This window comes from Dendrobates tinctorius, unplaced genomic scaffold (genome assembly GCF_039654945.1).
Source record: "Dendrobates tinctorius isolate UK_male_01 unplaced genomic scaffold, ASM3965494v1 ptg000167l, whole genome shotgun sequence".
NCBI classification, from domain to species: Eukaryota; Metazoa; Chordata; class Amphibia; order Anura; family Dendrobatidae; genus Dendrobates; species Dendrobates tinctorius.
This window is the reverse complement of record NW_027361834.1, coordinates 2170245-2186833: the sequence shown is the minus strand read 5'-3', so window position 1 is coordinate 2186833 and position 16589 is coordinate 2170245. Positions and strand designations below refer to the sequence as shown.

General features: G+C 44.7%; 1 protein-coding gene and 1 long non-coding RNA gene across 2 annotated transcripts in view; one reads left to right on the top strand and one right to left on the bottom strand.

Annotated features, from left to right (window-relative positions):
* LOC141053691 (uncharacterized) overlaps nucleotides 1-4217 on the bottom strand; it is a 76980-nt gene extending 72763 nt beyond the window's left edge. Inside the window, exon 1 of the long non-coding RNA XR_012221255.1 lies at nucleotides 4127-4217. This is a non-coding gene — a long non-coding RNA (uncharacterized lncRNA). The remainder of the gene's footprint in view (nucleotides 1-4126) is intronic.
* Nucleotides 4218-4311: 94 nt separating this feature from the next.
* Nucleotides 4312-16589, top strand: part of ANKRD28 (ankyrin repeat domain 28) — a 200781-nt gene continuing 188503 nt past the window's right edge. Inside the window, exon 1 of the mRNA XM_073550723.1 lies at nucleotides 4312-4749. Coding sequence (XP_073406824.1) covers nucleotides 4723-4749 — 27 coding nt within the window. The 5' untranslated portion in view covers nucleotides 4312-4722. The remainder of the gene's footprint in view (nucleotides 4750-16589) is intronic.

Genomic DNA, 16589 nt, shown 5'->3' with positions numbered 1-16589 from the left:
CCTTGCTTTGAGGCATTCTGCTTATTTATATATTTTGTGGTTTTAATATGAGATTTAAATAAATAACATGATTTTATGGATCTCTTCAGGTTTTTTTTCTCTATTATAAGAAAGGAATTGTGTTTAATATCTGAGTTGAAGTGCCATTAGCTTTTTTATTGATCTTTCTTACGGACATTTTTTTGATGGTATAGGATCATAATCAAACAGGTCTCCATTTTTTATTTTTCGAACCCTTATGCAAATAGCGCACATCTTAACAGCCCTACATACACCAAGGCCAGGTTCACACTGAGTATTTAGTGAGTTTTTATATCAGTATTTTTAACCTAAAACCAGGCGCAGTAAAAAAAATACAAAAGTGGTGACGTGTTTCTATTATACTTTTCCTGATTGTAAGTCAAAACCAGGAGTGCAAAAAATAACAAATACTCAGAGTGCACGTGGCCTAATGGTTAAGTGTTTTCGATATAGGGTTCATAGATTGCTAGGAGGTGGAAAGGACCTCCAGGGACATCATGCCCAATGCAGGATAGTGAACTAAACCATCTCAGACAGATGTCTATCCAGTTTTTGGTTGAAGACTTCCATTGAAGGAAAACTCACCACTTCTCGTGGCAGCCTGTTCCCCTCATTGCTCACCCTGTCAAAAAGTTTTTATAATATCTAATCTTCTCCCTATCAGTTTCATTCCATTGCTGCTCGTATTTCCATGTGCAAATGAGAATATTGATGATCCCTCTACACTGTAACATCCCTTCAGATATTTGTAGACAGCTATTAAGACTCCTCTTAGCCTTCTTTTTTGCAAGCTAAACATTTCTGTATCCTTACATAGTACCTCCTCTTCGTAGGGCATACTTTGAAGTCTGCTCACCATACTGGTAGTTCTTCTCTGAACTTGCTCCAGTTTTTTGTTTTTTTTAAATGTGGTGCCCAGGACTGGACACAGTATTCCAGATGAGGCCTGACCAAGGAGGAGTAGAGGGGGATAATTACTTCACATGATCTAGACTATATGCATCTCTTAATACATCCTAGAACTGTTTGCTTTTTTTTGCTGCTGCATCACACTGTTGTCTCATGTGCAGCTTGTGATCTATTAGTATACTCAGGTTTTTGACACGCGCTGTTGCTTAGTTCTATTCATCCCATTCTGTAGATGCCATTTTTGTTTTTCTTGCCCTGATGTAGAATCTTGTATTTCTCTGTTAAATACCATTCTATTAGTCACTGCCCATTGTACAATCTTATCTAGATCACTTTGAATCCTTTGTCTTCTCTAGTGTTAGCTATCCCTCCTAAAGGCTCCTTTACATTTAGCGATGCACCAGCGATCCCGACCAGCGATATGACCTGGTCAGGATCGCTGGTGCATCGCTAAGTGATCGCTAGAGAGCTGCCACACAGGATGATCTCACAGCGATGAAGCAGCGATACAGCGGACGATACTTACCTTTCAGACGCGGCGATCCTGACGTTCTCCGTCCGCGCGTCGGCGCCAGCAGGAAGCGCCCGACGAAAAATGGAGCTGCGCGATCAGCGATGGACAGTGAGGGAGCCGGTCGGAGGTATCACACATAGCGATATCGCTGCTGCGTCAACAAATCGGTGATGCTTTAGCGATATCGCTATGTGTAAAACCCCCTTAACTTTGAATTATCTGCCAATTTGATTAGTTTACTTGGTTACTGTATTCTTATCCAAGTACTTACATACATGCTGTTTAATGGTTTCTTCAAATTTCTTTCCTAGTATAGAAGTAAAGGCCCCGTCACACAAAGATGCACCAGCGATCCCGACAACGATACGATCTTGTCAGGATCGCTGGTGAGCTGCCAAACAGGCAACTTCACCAGCGATCAGCCCCAGCGAGGACGCTGGTCTCTAAAGGTAAATATCGGGTTACTAAGCGGCGCGCGTCACTTAGTTACCAGACGTGTACCTGAGAAACCTGCATTCTCGCGTCGGGAGCTGTCAGCACGCAGGTTTCCCAGGTACACGTTGGGTAACTAAGTGACGCGCGCCGCTTAGTAACCTGATATTTACCTTAGAGACCAGCTCCCAGCGCCTCGCTGATCGTTGGCTCCCGCTGCCACACGCAGCGATGCGTGCTGGCCAGCGGGAGAGCAACGATGAAAAAATGGCCCAGGACGATGCTGCATAATCAGCGATACCCGGCTTTGGGCGGCTCTCGCTGATCCCCGTCACACACACAGCGATCTCGCTGTGGCGTCACAAAATCAGCGATCTTGCTAGCGAGATCGCTGTGTGTGACGGGGCCTTAAGGCTCACTGGCCTTTAATTTCCTGGCTCCGTCTTCTTTCATTTTTACTAAGATTGGAGAGGGACAAATGTTTTCCCTATCTTCTGGGACTTCCGTTCTCCATGAATTTTCATAGATTCTGGCTAGCGGTTCTGTAATTTCCTCTGCCATCTCTTTCAGTACTCTAGGATGTAAGTCAGCTGGACCAGAAGATTTTTTTTATTAGCCAAGTGTTCCCTCATCATCTATTTATAGATAACGTGAATTATTTAATTCCTTCAATAGTAATGTGAAGATCAGTAGATGTTACCATTTGCTTTCTTAGAGAACGCAGATGCAGAATAGGAATTTAAAAGTTTGACCTTCAACATTTTTTACCACTTCACTCTTTTCATCCTGTAACAATCCTATATCCTATAGCATCTTTGACTTTTCTTTTGCTTTTGACAAACCCCCTAAAATTCTTTATTGATTTTGGTCTCCATTGCGAGCCTCATTTCATTACTGGCTTTAGCGATTCTACTGCTTACCCTGCAGACAACGTTATATTCTTCTTTAGATATGACCCCCCCTTTCCATTTGATACGTTTCTTTTTTCTTTTTTAGCAATTAAGTTCCAAATTCATCCATCCTGGTCTCTTTAAATGCTTCCTTTTTTCGGGATTGTTACTGATTTTGCAGTGAGAATTTCGTTTATTTGCATGCTTAAAACGGAATCTGTCAGGACCAACCCTGCTAAGTTGTTTATACAAGGGGCGTTCATTAAAGAGTTCCCCTGACTCACTTCCTGTGGATGGAGAGCAATGAAACTTGTTAGTTATTCCTTCTCTACATAGGTGCCAGCTACGGACACACACTTCTCCCATCTCTTTAAGCAACTGTAAACACCTCGCTTGTAGAAGTCGACAGGTTGCTCCAAAAGCCACGTTGTGACTTTGGAAATCTGAGTCTCATCATCTGGAAAATGCTTGACCATCAAAAGTAACTTCATTGTTGGAAAGAGGTGGAAGTCTGATGGTGCGAGGTCATGTGAATAAGGGGATGCGGTAGAATTTGAAAGCCACAAGAGCATGCTTCCATTTGGGCAACACGTGAGTTGTGAACTGGTGCACCTTTAGTGCGCTTGCCATGTCTCTTGGCTTTGATGGTCTCCCAAAATTTCCACAGTATTGAGGCATAGTATGCCCCAGTGATCATGGTACCCTTTGCTAGGAAATCCATCAATACTACTCCTTGCTGGTCCCAAAATATTGTGTGCATGACCTTGCCTGCTGAGGTTTGGGTGCGTGCCTTCTTTGGAGGCGGTGAGTCTTGATGCTTCCATTACGTCAACTGGACTTTAGTCTCAGGATCATAGTGATGGACCCAGCTTTCATCCTGTGTGATCAATCAGTTGAAAAAGTCCTCCTAGCTTCCATAGCACAACGTCAATAGAGCCTGAGAGCATTCAACTCGTACCTGCTTCTGCAAAGGTGTGAGCAGCTAGGGAACCCAGCAAAAGGATACCTTATGCATGTGAAGATGGTCTTGGATTTGTTCCACGGACCCCACACTAATCTTGATGTTTTGAGCTAAGTGGTTGTTCCGCAGCCACACCTTTGTTATTTTAGCTGTGTGAGCCCCATTGGGGACAGTGATGATAATGTGTGCAAAACTGTCAAGTGCTGTGTTAAATAAAAAAAATATTATTATTTCCTCCATAACAGAGCCAGAGACATTGTCCACGATCTACGTCGCTGGCGGGAGATATGCCAGCGGCATGACACTGCCCTGTATGGGAGGGGATAGTTTCCAGTAGCACTCCAGACGCAGATAGAACAAAGAGTTAATGGCTGCGCTGTCACCACACAGCCATGTTACCTGAGAGAGCGCGCGCACCTGCACAGCCCCGCCCACTAACGGGTCATCACACGTCATTTATCGTTGCCCCTCACGCTCCGCCCACTGTCGCCTAACTGTTACGTGATAGGGACCGTTGTTTTCATTTCATTCCCTGCGACAACGCGAACAACACACGAAAGAGACCGCAGCCAGCGCCAGACTGTCCGTGCAAGTGCACACGACATAGCGGGCGCCCCCAGGCGGGAACCGGCGCGCCTAACAGCTTCCTCTGAAAATGTCTTGTCGCAACGACGTGTGACTGTCATTAGCCACGCCCCCTAGCCGCAGCCAATCAGCGCAGCGCTCACACGAGGTTTGGCGGTTACGCTGAGAGAGGAGGTGTCCGGGGCGCTGCGCTGTGTGGCTGAATTTCAAGGAAGGAGCCCGCACGGCACAACGAGCAGCAGGAGGAGGAGGAGTGTACGCCCGCTCCTTCCAGCCGCCGCTGCCCACCCTCCCGGTGTGGAGCGTGACCCGAGGGTGCAGGCCGGACACGGTCACCTCCCCCTAGATTGGAGGCGCTGTATGCGGGGGGAGGAGGAGGACGCCTGACACCCAGCACCGCGCTGCGCACCATGGTGTTCCTGAAGCTGCGGGAGCAGGTGAGAGGCGGCCGGGCCCCGCCGCTGTGTGCGGAGCTGTCACTCGCTGCATCCCGTGCGTGTGAGGTGGGCAGGGGCATGCGGGGCTCCAGTGACCTGTCCCCGGGCCCCACAGGTGTGTGCCCGGGGTCACCAGTCAGGAGTGGGCTCCTTGTCATCAGCTCTTCCATAAGAAAAGTTCTGCATATAGGAAATGTCATCAGTGCTGGTCCCAGAATGTGCCCGCTGCCCATCAGGCCTCCTGTGCACGGGGAACGGCATCTACCTGACATGTGACAAGGTAACAAGTCCTGTCATTACATAGGTAGTAAACATTGCGCCATAATCGCGCCTCCATCAAGGTGCATGACGCCAGGGTTTATTATATGGCGCCATCATTGCAGTCCCCACAGTCTAGACCCCATCCGTAGGAGGAACCCACACAAACTCCCGGCAGATGTGGTGGGATTAGAAAGCAGGACCTCAGTGTTATTGCTGGACCCAGGCTTGGACTGGCCAACAGGCGAACCCTCCGGTGGGCCACCACCCTCTTATATGAGCAGTGCATGGCACTATATACTTGAATCACTATATATAGACAAAAGGGCATCGTATTCTTTTAACAATCTACCCCGTTCATTGTTATATGAATTTGTGATTGAGGATCATGTCACATTTGCATTTAGCTGAAAAGTGGAGCCCTGGAGTTGGTTACCGGTGGACCCTTGGCAGCCCAGTCTGACACCGATTGGACCTAATCCTAAGATTTAAATGGGGGTTTCCTGCCCTGTCGGCCAATAGCCACTCCATCCCGGGTCCCTGCTCTTTGGATTTGGGTCCTGTGCTCCACACAAGACCGTGCCTAAAGCAGCGTGTGAAGGGGCCTGGCTGCAGCCAGTAGTTTAGGCCATCCTCCTTCTCTGTACAGACAAGGAAAGGGACTGGTTTAGCTATTTTAATGGGCAATCCACCAGCCTCCTTCACTAACACCGTCAATCAAGAGTGAATCTACCAGAGGATTCTGGCACCTTGACTATTTGTTGTTTTTTTTATGCTTGGGAACCACCATAATGGGGTGCCCTGCTACTTTTAGGCCTCTACCTGCTGACAGTGAGGGTGTCGCTGATTATATATAGTGTATCCACTCTCAGTCTTGACGCAGCCTCATATGACAAGTGAAACAATCTCACGTTTATTTTAGGCCAAAGTGAGAGGACAGAATTAGCCAAGACTGCTGCTGTATATCCAGGAGCACGCTGCTGTGACGTCACTGCTTCTCTGTACAGCAGTCGTGTGTCGTAACCTGTACATGCTCTATGTGGTTATCCAGATCGTCTGGTTCTTGGATTTTCTGAAATGACTGCGATAGTTTTTATTTGGGTTGATGCCTGCAGGGTGACAGGTGCATTTCCTCTGAGACTAATCCCCTGGATGTACGCATGAGTGCCATGCCAATCCCTCACCTGCCTGGCCGCATTCTCCTCCATTATTTACCATCCTGCCCTCTGTACATTGCACTGGGTTATGTTGAGCTTCCTGCCATCTAGTGTTTCTGTAGTGGGGGCATTCGGTGGAGTGTTTTCTGTACACCCTTTTTATGTAATTCATATGGTGGTTTTATTTTTTGTTTTTCTTGCGTTTGCAATACAGTTTTCTCTGTCCTGAAATCCCAGACCTGAGTATTTGACTTGCTCTGAGCAGTGCCCACTGATATAGGACATTAGGATGGTCCAGCCGTAATGCAATTTGTTCACGTCAGTGACAAGGTCTCCGCTCTGTTGTGACAGCTTCAGACCCCACTGGAGTATAATTGCAGCCCGGCTGTATGGACAGTAAGCTTATTCTATTCTATATTCATCTCCATGTATGCCATATAGTTTCTGCCAAGCATAGATGTGCGGCAGAAGTTGTGTAGCCCTGGCCTAAAGGGCCCGTTACACTAAGTGAGATCGCTAGCAATATCGCTATATCGTCACTGTTTTTGTGACGTAGCAGCGATATTGCTAGCGATATCGCTATGTCTGATCCTTACCTCCGACCGGTTCCCCCGCTGGTTATCGCTGATTGCACGAGAACGTCCTGGACTGTTTCTCGTCGTCAGCTTCCTGCTGTGGCGACGAGTGATGCGTGGATGCTGGCGGGAGGACGTCTTCATCGCCTCGTCTGACAGGTAAGTAGCGACCCCCGACTGCTGCTATATCGCTGGTGAGATCTGCCTGTTTGGCAGCTCACTAGCGACCACTTAGCGATGCACCAGCGATTCTGACCAGGTCATATCTTTGTCGGGATCGCTGGTGCATCGCTAATTGTAACGGTACCCTAAGGCTAAGTGCACACGTAGCAGAAAATTTCTGCTCAAAAACCTAACTCCCTTCCCAGAAACCGCGCCTTTTTTGTCTTCGCGTTTTCCGCGCGTTTTTGTCACGGTTTTTGTGCGTTTTGATGCGTCTTTTCCGGCGCGTTTTCAAAACGCATTGAACTAGCCAGAAATGCGGAAAAATCCGAAATTAATGAGCATGCTGTGTTTTTTACCGTGATACGTTTTTTTCGCGGTAAAAAAATGCATCAATATGCACAAAGTGCAAAATGCATAGAAATTAATGGGAAGCTTTCTTTTAGCGGTTTTATAGGCAAAACTGCTAAAAAAAAATACAGCTAAAAAAACACTGTGTATGAACACAGCCTAAGGCTACTTTCACACATCAGGTTTTTTCCGACAGGCAGAATCCTGCTATTTTTAGAAAAACCGGATCCGGCGTAGATTGTGGAAAACTGATGAAACGGATCCGTTTTTATGCTGGATCCGTCTAGCCTCACTGGCATTGTTTATATCTGTTTCTTGGGGGCTGGCCAACTCGATCTGAGCATGCTCAGACTTAAAAAACTGGATCCGTCTTTTTCTGGATCCTGCACGTTCCGGCTCCCATAGACTTGCATTGTAGCAAAAAGCTGGAAGCGCCAGATCTGACGCTGTCCAGTTTTTCTACGCAGACAAAAAAACGTTACTAGAGACGTTTTTTCCAGACGCCGGAATGAAACATTTAGCCGGATCCGGCAAAAACCAGAAGAAACGGAAGGCCATGCGGCAAGATCCGGCGCTAATACAATTCAATGAGAGAAAACAGAATCCGGCGGCAGCTTTCGCCAGATCCGTTTTTTAACAAATAGCCGGATCCTGCCTGTTGGAAAAAACCTGATGTGTGAAAGTAGCCTAAGGGACTTCGATCTTTTTGTGTTCTCATCTACACCCATCAGTCCTTCAGCCCTGTCATTGACATGGAAGTGCCATGTCATCTTTTTTTGAAGGGGCATTGTCCAATGGCTTTAAGGCTGGGATTATTTAAAGGGATCTTGCATTAAAATAGTTGTCAAATTAGGAGGTTTATTGCCTGCTGTGAATTTTCAGAATTTTTTTCACATATTAGTCCAATATTTTTGCCAGCCAAGCACTGCCACTTTCGCATTGGATTTGCAGTGTCCGTCTGAGGATGCCAATGTACAGTGTTGCCTCAATCCATACGTTCCCATGTTTTAAAAAAATAAAATCACACTTTTGATCTCTTGTCAGATGAGTCGGGGCCCACAGATACTTATAAGCCATTCTTCAATGCATGATCTATCCACTTGATAGCTCATCAGTATTAGATCAGTGGGGGCCCGACACCCTGGCACCACTATGCTCTATTGGCTGCAGCTGTGACATCATGGCTGCAGCCAGTGCGCAGAGACTGGAGCAGCAATGGATAGCTGGGCCCAGGCACGGCGAGTACTCTCTGGTTTTAGTACCGGACGTCAGAAGTATGTTGGTGGAAACCCCTTTAAAGCATGAGCCAAATTCTCTTTTACGTAGCTTGGAAAGACTTGGGGTATGCAGGGGGATGTTAAGGGACTATGGAAATAGACCAGTTAAAGGTGATGGCTTTAGTTTATATTCCCTTTTAAGAAATATTTGCATGCGGCATCTTTTGCATTTAGGGGAATGTATTCTTTAGCAGCTGTATAGAAAATTCTGCAAACAGGTCTGCCGCATGTGAATGTATTGGATGCTTTATGTGTATTTGATGGAAGTTTATGGTGTTAATCGAAACTTATGCTGAAACGTATACTGTTCAGTTTTCTGTATGAAAGCCATGCCAAGCCATGTCCTTTCTGTGCATTCCTGTGACAAGTACAGTCATATGTTAAAGTTTGGGCACCCCTATTAATGTTAACCTTTTTTCTTTATAACAATTTTGGTTTTTGCAACAGCTATTTCAGTTTCATATATCTAAAAACTGATGGACTCCGTTATATTTCTGGATTCAAATGAGGTTTATTGTATTAACAGAAAATGTGCAATCTACATTTAAACAAAATTTGACCGGTGCAAAAGTATGGGCACCCTTATCATTTTTTTGATTTGAACACTCCAAACTACTTTTTACTGACTTCCTGAAGCACTAAATTGGTTTTGTAACCTCATTGTGCTTTGAACTTTATAGCCAGGTGTATCAAATCATGAAAAAAGGTATTTAAGGTGGCCACTTGCAAGTAGTTCTCCTATTTGATTCTCCTATGAAGAGTGGCATCATGGGCTCCTCAAAACAACTCTCAAATGATCTGAAAACAAAGATTATTCAACATAGCTTTTCAGGGGAAGGATACAAAAAGTTGTCTCAGAGATTTAACCTGTCAGTTTCCACTGTGAGGAACATAGGAAATGGAAGAACACAGGTACAGTTCTTGTTAAGCCCAGAAGTGGCAGGCCAAGAAAAATATCAGAAAGGCAGAGAAGAAGAATGGTGAGAACAGTCAAGGACAATCCACAGACCACCTCCAAAGACCTGCAGCATCATCTTGCTGCAGATGGTGTCACTGTGCATCGGTCAACAATACAGCGCACTTTGCACAAGGAGAAGCTGTATGAGAGAGTGATGCGAAAGAAGCCGTTTCTGCAAGCACGCCACAAACAGTCGCCTGAGGTATGCAAAAGCCCATTTGGACAAGCCAGTTAAATTTTGGAAGAAGGTCCTGTGGACTGATGAAACAAAGATTGAGTTGTTTGGTCATACAAAAAGGCGTTATGCATGGAGGCTAAAAAACACAGCATTCCAAGAAAAACACTTGCTACCCACAGTAAAATTTGGTGGAGGTTCCATCATGCTTTTGGGACTGTGTGGCCAATGCCGGCACCGGGAATCTTGTTAAAGTTGAGGGTCGCATGGATTCAACTCAGTATCGGCAGATTCTTGACAATAATGTGCAAGAATCAGTGACGAAGTTGAAGTTACGCAGGGGATGGATATTTCAGCAAGACAATGATCCAAAACACCGCTCCAAATCTACTCAGGCATTCATGCAGAGGAACAATTACAATGTTCTGGAATGGCCATCCCCAGTCCCCAGACCTGAATATCATTGAACATCTGTGGGATGATTTGAAGCCGACTGTCCATGCTCGGCGAACATCAAACTTAACTGAACTGGAATTGTTTTGTAAACAGGAATGGTCACAAATGGCTTCATCCAGGAACTCATTAATAGCTACAGGAAGCGACTAGAGGCTGTTATTTTTGCAAAAGGAGGATCTACAAAATATTAATGTCACTTTTATGTTGCGGTGCCCATACTTTTGCATCGGTCAAATTTTGTTAAAATGCTGATTGCACATTTTCAGTTAGTGCAATAAACCTCATTTGAATCCAGAAATATAACTGAGTCCATCAGTTATTAGATATATGAAACTGAAATAGCTGTTGCAAAAAACAAAAATTGTTATAAAGAAAAAGGCTAACATTAATAGGGGTGCCCAAACTTTAACATATGACTGTACAACCTGGTGCATGAATGAAAATTCCATGTTTTCCGGACATGGTTTAGTGCTTTCCCTTTAACTGGGATGTCTCAGTGGCGTTCCACTGGTAATGGAGGCCATATGTGACACATGGCCGCCACACTGTGATCACTTCACTGAAATGACACACAACCACAATTAAATTACAATCCTAAGATTCTATAATTAAAATGGGAGGGCGATGAATGGAAATGATTTCACTGTTGTTGATTATAAAATAGCTATCCGCTAACTTTTTGCTTAAAGTGAATCCTCAACTACAATCAAGTGTGAAAAGATTGTTTCCAAATACAAGTATGTTCCTGCAAAAGTGCTGTATATTCTGAGGCTCTTACCAGTTGCTTAGCTGGTCCCTGGGTCAAACTAAACTCTTGTAGAAAACACCTGTTATTTCAAAAAATGAATGTAAAATTAGCATAAATGGGACATTTTTTTCCTATTTTCTTATACTCTGTAGTTTACCCCTTTTTTGTAGTCCCAATTTCTCAGATTTGAAGTCTCGTGACCCCAGTCTTTCGTTTTTTTTTTTCTGTAGACCTGAATGTTCGTTTCCGTTCATTTTGCAATCGACGTTTCCTGCCTAGCTACCTTCCCTAATTTACATGACTCGCACTGTTCAACTGCATATGAAGGTGAAACGGTCATGTAAAATCACGAACAAAAATACGTTTGAATCTTAGGCATATGAGGTTAGAAGTGCACCCAGGGGAGGCCAGTTCTCTGCTAGTGCATCTGCCAGTGGCATTACACCATGCCTAGCACCACTCATTCTAGATTCATTTTTCCTTCGTGCCATTATTTCACCACTATCAACAACACTGATCTGATGTCAATCAAGAACAGAGAGATAGCGCTGAGTGCGTAATAATACAGATGATTGGTGCATGGGCGGTGTACCCGCCCTCTGTCCGCTGGCGGTGTGCCCGCCCGCGGTCCCAGCAATCGAATATCTGTTAATGACCTGGAAAGTTGTGTGAACCTGGGCAATTTCTACTCTACCCAGGCATGTGGTGGTGGTAGTAGTAGTGTAGTTTTATTTCTATAGCGCCAACATATTCCGCAGCATTTTACATTTTAGAGGGGTCTTGTACAGACAATAAAGACATTACAGAATAACAATCACAAAAATCAACGGATACCAAGAGGAGTGAGGGCCCTGCTAGCAAGCTTACAATCTACACAAGTTCAGTTTTTCACAGGTTCAGTTTCAGATAGAGGGAGGATGTAATGTTGGAGACAGCGGTAAGATGATCACTGGTGTAATAATGCAGGCATGATGTCAGGAGTAGAGGTGTACACTGTGTTCCAAATTATTATGCAAAAAATATTTCCTCATATTTTCTCTAAATTACCTATATGAATTGCAGTCATTATTTTCCAGTCATCTAATATTCTAGTATAATTGCAATGTTTTTGAACAAACTGCCTATGAAAACAGTATATTTTTAAAAGTAAGAAACACTCAAAATGCATGTTCCAAATTATTATGCACAGCAGAGTTTTCAACCTTTTTATTTTGAACAAAAAAATGGTCAATTGTGAAATAAGCATTATCAGCTTATTACAAAATGAAATCAAACCGTTTTCAAGTCAAAACTTTATTCTAGGTGATGTTACATTTGCACATAGGACCCCTTGTTCGAAAGAAGCTTCTGAACTCTCTCGTCCATTGAATTTGTCAGTTTTTGGATGGTTTGTGCTTCAATTGTTTTGCATGTGGACAGAATACCCTCCCAGAGCTGTTGCTTAGATGTGAACTGCCTCCCGCCATCATAGACACTCCTTTTGATGATGCTCCAGAGGTTCTCAATGGGGTTGAGGTCAGGGGAAGATGGTGGCCACACAATAAGTTTGTCCTCTTTTATGCCCATAGCAGCCAGAGATGCAGATGTGTCATTTGCAGCATGAGACGTTATCATGCATGAAAATGATCTTGCTGCGGAAAGCACGGTTCTTCCTCTTGAACCATGGCAGGAAGTCCTGTTTTAGAAACTCCACATAGATTATGGAGTTCATCTTAACCCCTTCAGGGATCCTAAAGGGGCCCACAATCTCTCTCCCCATGATTCCAGCCCAAAACATTACTCCACCTCCTCCTTGTTGGCGCCTTAGCCGTGTTTTCATGGGGTGTCCATCAACCAGCCATCTTCCACTCCATCCATCTGGACCATCGAGCGTTGCACGGCACTCATCGGTGAACAAAACGGTTTGGAAGTCAGTCTTCATGTATCGTTTGGCCCACTGGAGCCGTTTCTACTTGTGTGCAGTGGATAGAGGTGGTCGACAGGATGGCTTAAGCACAGCTGCAAACCTCAGAAGGACCCTACATCTTGTTGTTCGGGGAACGTTGGAGGCACCAACAGCTTCAAAAACTTGTCTGCTGCTATGACAAGGCATTTTTGCAGCTGCTCTTTTAACCTGACGCGAGTCCTCAATTTTTCCTTATCAGCACGCACATGTGTGTGCTGGGAATCAGCTACATACTTCTTGATTGTGCGATGATCACGATGAAGTGTCTTGGCAATGTTGATTGTAGTCATGCCTTGACCTAAATACTCCACAATTTGTTGCTTCTCAGCAGCCGACACATCCTTTTTCTTTCCCATTTTGGCAATAAATGTAGGCTGCTTAATAATGTGGAACAGCCTTCTTAAGTAGTCTTGCCTTTATTTGGACACACCTGCCAAACTAATTTGCACAGGTATCTGCAATTGCTTTCAGTGATATAAAGAGCCCTGATACACATCACCATCAATGAGTTTAAATGACAAACAAAAAAATTCTAACCTTATCACTCCTAAACTCTTTTTGCATAATTTGAACACAGTTTATACAGTTAGGTCCATGTATATTTGGACAGACATTTTTCTAATTTTGGTTCTAGACATTACCACAATGAATTTTAAACAAAACAATTCAGATACAGTTGTAGTTCAGACTTTCAGCTTTCATTTGAGGGTATCTGTTATGATTGGGCTTGCTCTCCTCCTCTGTGACCCAAACTAAGCCACAGAAAACCAGAGAGGTTGGTAACTAAGCGGATTGCAGACCCTTGATCCTATCCACACAACTAGCAGTAGCCGTGGAGCGTACCTACGATGATCCTAGACGCCTCAGCACAGCCGGAGAGCTAACTAAGCCTAAAGCAAGAAAGGTGAAATCTAAACTGCCCCAGAGCAGACCCCAAAGGAATAGATAGCCCCCAAACATATATTGTCGGTGAGACAAGATGAAAACACAAACGCAGGCAGGAAAATAGACTGAGCAAATGATGGGGCCCACACTGATTAGACAGGAAAGACTGTTGTGAGTTCATTCTCTGGTTCACCAGTTGTGAGTTCACCTTCTAGACTCCCTCTGGTGGTAACAGGAGGTAGTGAGGCTAATTTCATCGGTGGAGATCTGCCACCTGAGAATGTGGATGACGATTGGACCTCAGGAGTCTCAGATTGGATTTAAGACAGCCGATGCCCTATTCAGTTGCTGGTGATTCCTTCTGGCTTGTCTGCTCTTGGTTTTCAGCTCTGTTCCAGTCATCTAAAGCTAAGTTTTTCTGCTAATGTTCATATTTGATTTTGTTGGTCTATTCAGTTTTTTGTGTGGTCAGCCAGCCCCGGCTGGGGGCTGTGCTGAATTTTCACTCTTATTTATCAGTATTTTGCCAATTTGCTTTTTGTCCCTTACTAGTTTGGCCTCTTTTTGCTCTGTCTCAGAATATTTCAGAGTGCTGATATAGTGGGAGAAGTCTAGTGACTTCAGGGTTAATTTTGCTATCAGAAGTGTTTGATATTATTTTTGTAGGGTTTTTGGCAGATTGCAGACAGTGTCTTTCCCTTTCCTTTCTAGTTAGTTTGGGCCCCATCGTTTGCTCAGCCTATTTTCCTGCCTGTGTTTGTGCTTTCATCTTGTTTCACCGTCAATACATGTGTGGGGGCTATCTATTCCTTTGGGGTCTGCTCTGGGGCAGTTAGTTTTCCCCTTTTCATGCTTCAGGCTTATTTAGTCCTCCGGCTATGACGAAGCATCTAGGAACATCATAGGTGCGCTCCACGGCTGCTGCTAGTTGTGTGGTAGGATCAGGAATCTGCATAGTTACCAACCTCTCTGGTTTTCTGTGACTTAGCTTATTTTGCTTTTTTCTCCTTGGTGACCCATTCATAACAAAAGACGCTGTCTGCAATCACGCAAAAAACCCTGCAAAAAGTCCAACACGTCTGATGCAAAAAAAACACTGAAGTTGCACGACTTCGCCCACTATATCAGCACTCTGGTATATTCTGAAAGCAGAGCAAAAAGAGGCCAATCTAAGGCCTCTTTCACACATCAGTTTTTTGCCGTCAGGCGCGATCCGGCTTTTTTTTGTAAAACCGGATCCGGCAAAATGCAATGCCGGATCTAGTTTTTCCCCATTGACTTGCATTAGCGCCGGATCGCACTGCGTTTCATCCGTTTTTTGCCGGATCCGGCTACTTGTCTCATTCCGGCATCTGGAAAAAACGGCTACTGTAACGTTTTTTGTCTCCGGCGAAAAAGCCGGAAGCGCCGGATCCGGCGCTTCCAGCTTTTTGCTACAATGAAAGTCTATGGGCGCCGGAATGCGCCGGATCCAGAAAAAGACGGATCCAGCCACCGGATCCGTTTTTTTAAGTCTGCGCATGCTCAGATCCAATCGGCCAGCCCCCAGGAAACAGATATAACCTGCTAGACGGATCCAGCAAAAAAACGAATCCGTTTCTACAGTTCTCCAAAATTTATGCCGGATCCGTTTTTTCTAAAAATAGCCGGATCCTGCCTGACGGCAAAAAACTGATGTGTGAAAGTAGCCTAATAAGGGACAAAAACAAACTGGCACAAGCAGTAACATATGGACGGTGATTCAGCACAGCCCCAGCCGGAGCTGGCTGGCCCACACAAAACTGAGATAGATAAAACCAGATCAAATGCAAACAGACTAGCAAATGAGCACTTAGCTGAACATGCAGGAGCTGAGCTGGAAACATCAGACCTCAGGAGGCAAGAAGAAAATCACCAGCAGGGATAGAGGGAGTCGGCTGTCTTAAATCCCAATCTGAAACCCCAGATCTCCATTCGTCGTCCTCATTATCAGGTGGCAAGCTTCTGTTAATCAGATCAGCTCCATTACCTCCAGTAACCACCAGAGGGGGCCCAGAAAGAGAACTCGCAACCCTTCTGTCAATCTGACCAGCTCCACTACCTTCAGTAATAACCAGGGAGGCCAGAAAGCGAATTCACAACAGGTATCCACATTAAAATTGGATGAAGGGTATAGGATTTTCAGCTCCTTAACATGTGCCACCCTGTTTTTAAAGGGACCAAAAGTAATTGGACAGATTAAATAATTGTAAATAAAATGTTCATTTCTAGTACTTGGTTGAAAACCCTTTGTTGGCAATGACTGCCTGAAGTCTTGAACTGTTTTGTTTGGGGGATGTTTTTTTAAGTAATGTTTAAATGAGGAGGGAAAGATATTGGAAGAGAGTTTAAATATTTTTTTAGTTGAGTGGTGACAGCTGGGGAGATGGACTGGAGGAAATGTGAGGGAATAAGGTCACTGGTGAAAGTAGTAGGGTGAGAAGATTCAGGGAGCCTGATCAGTTCTTCCATGACTGGCTCAAAGACAGTGTGAGCTAGATGCAGTGGGGAAGGGAGGACAGTGCATGGTATGAGGAGATTGGGAGAAAATTTCCTGTTGGCTCTGGTCAATTTTTTCTTTGAAAAAATTGGCCAGATCGTCAGCACGGAGATCTGTGCTTGAGGCCTGCAGTGTTGGATTGAGGAGGGAATGAAACATGTCAGAGACATTTAGGATTGTTGGATAGTGAGGTGATGACGGTGTTGAAGTATGTTTGGAGAGGTGAAGAGCAGTGTTATATGTTTTAAGCATAAACTTATAATGGTTGAAAGCTTCAGCCAGATGGGATTTTCTCCACAGATGTTCGGCACACCTGGAGCACCGCTGCAGGAAACGTGTTTGCAGTGTATGCCAGGGTTGTCGCCGTCATGTAAT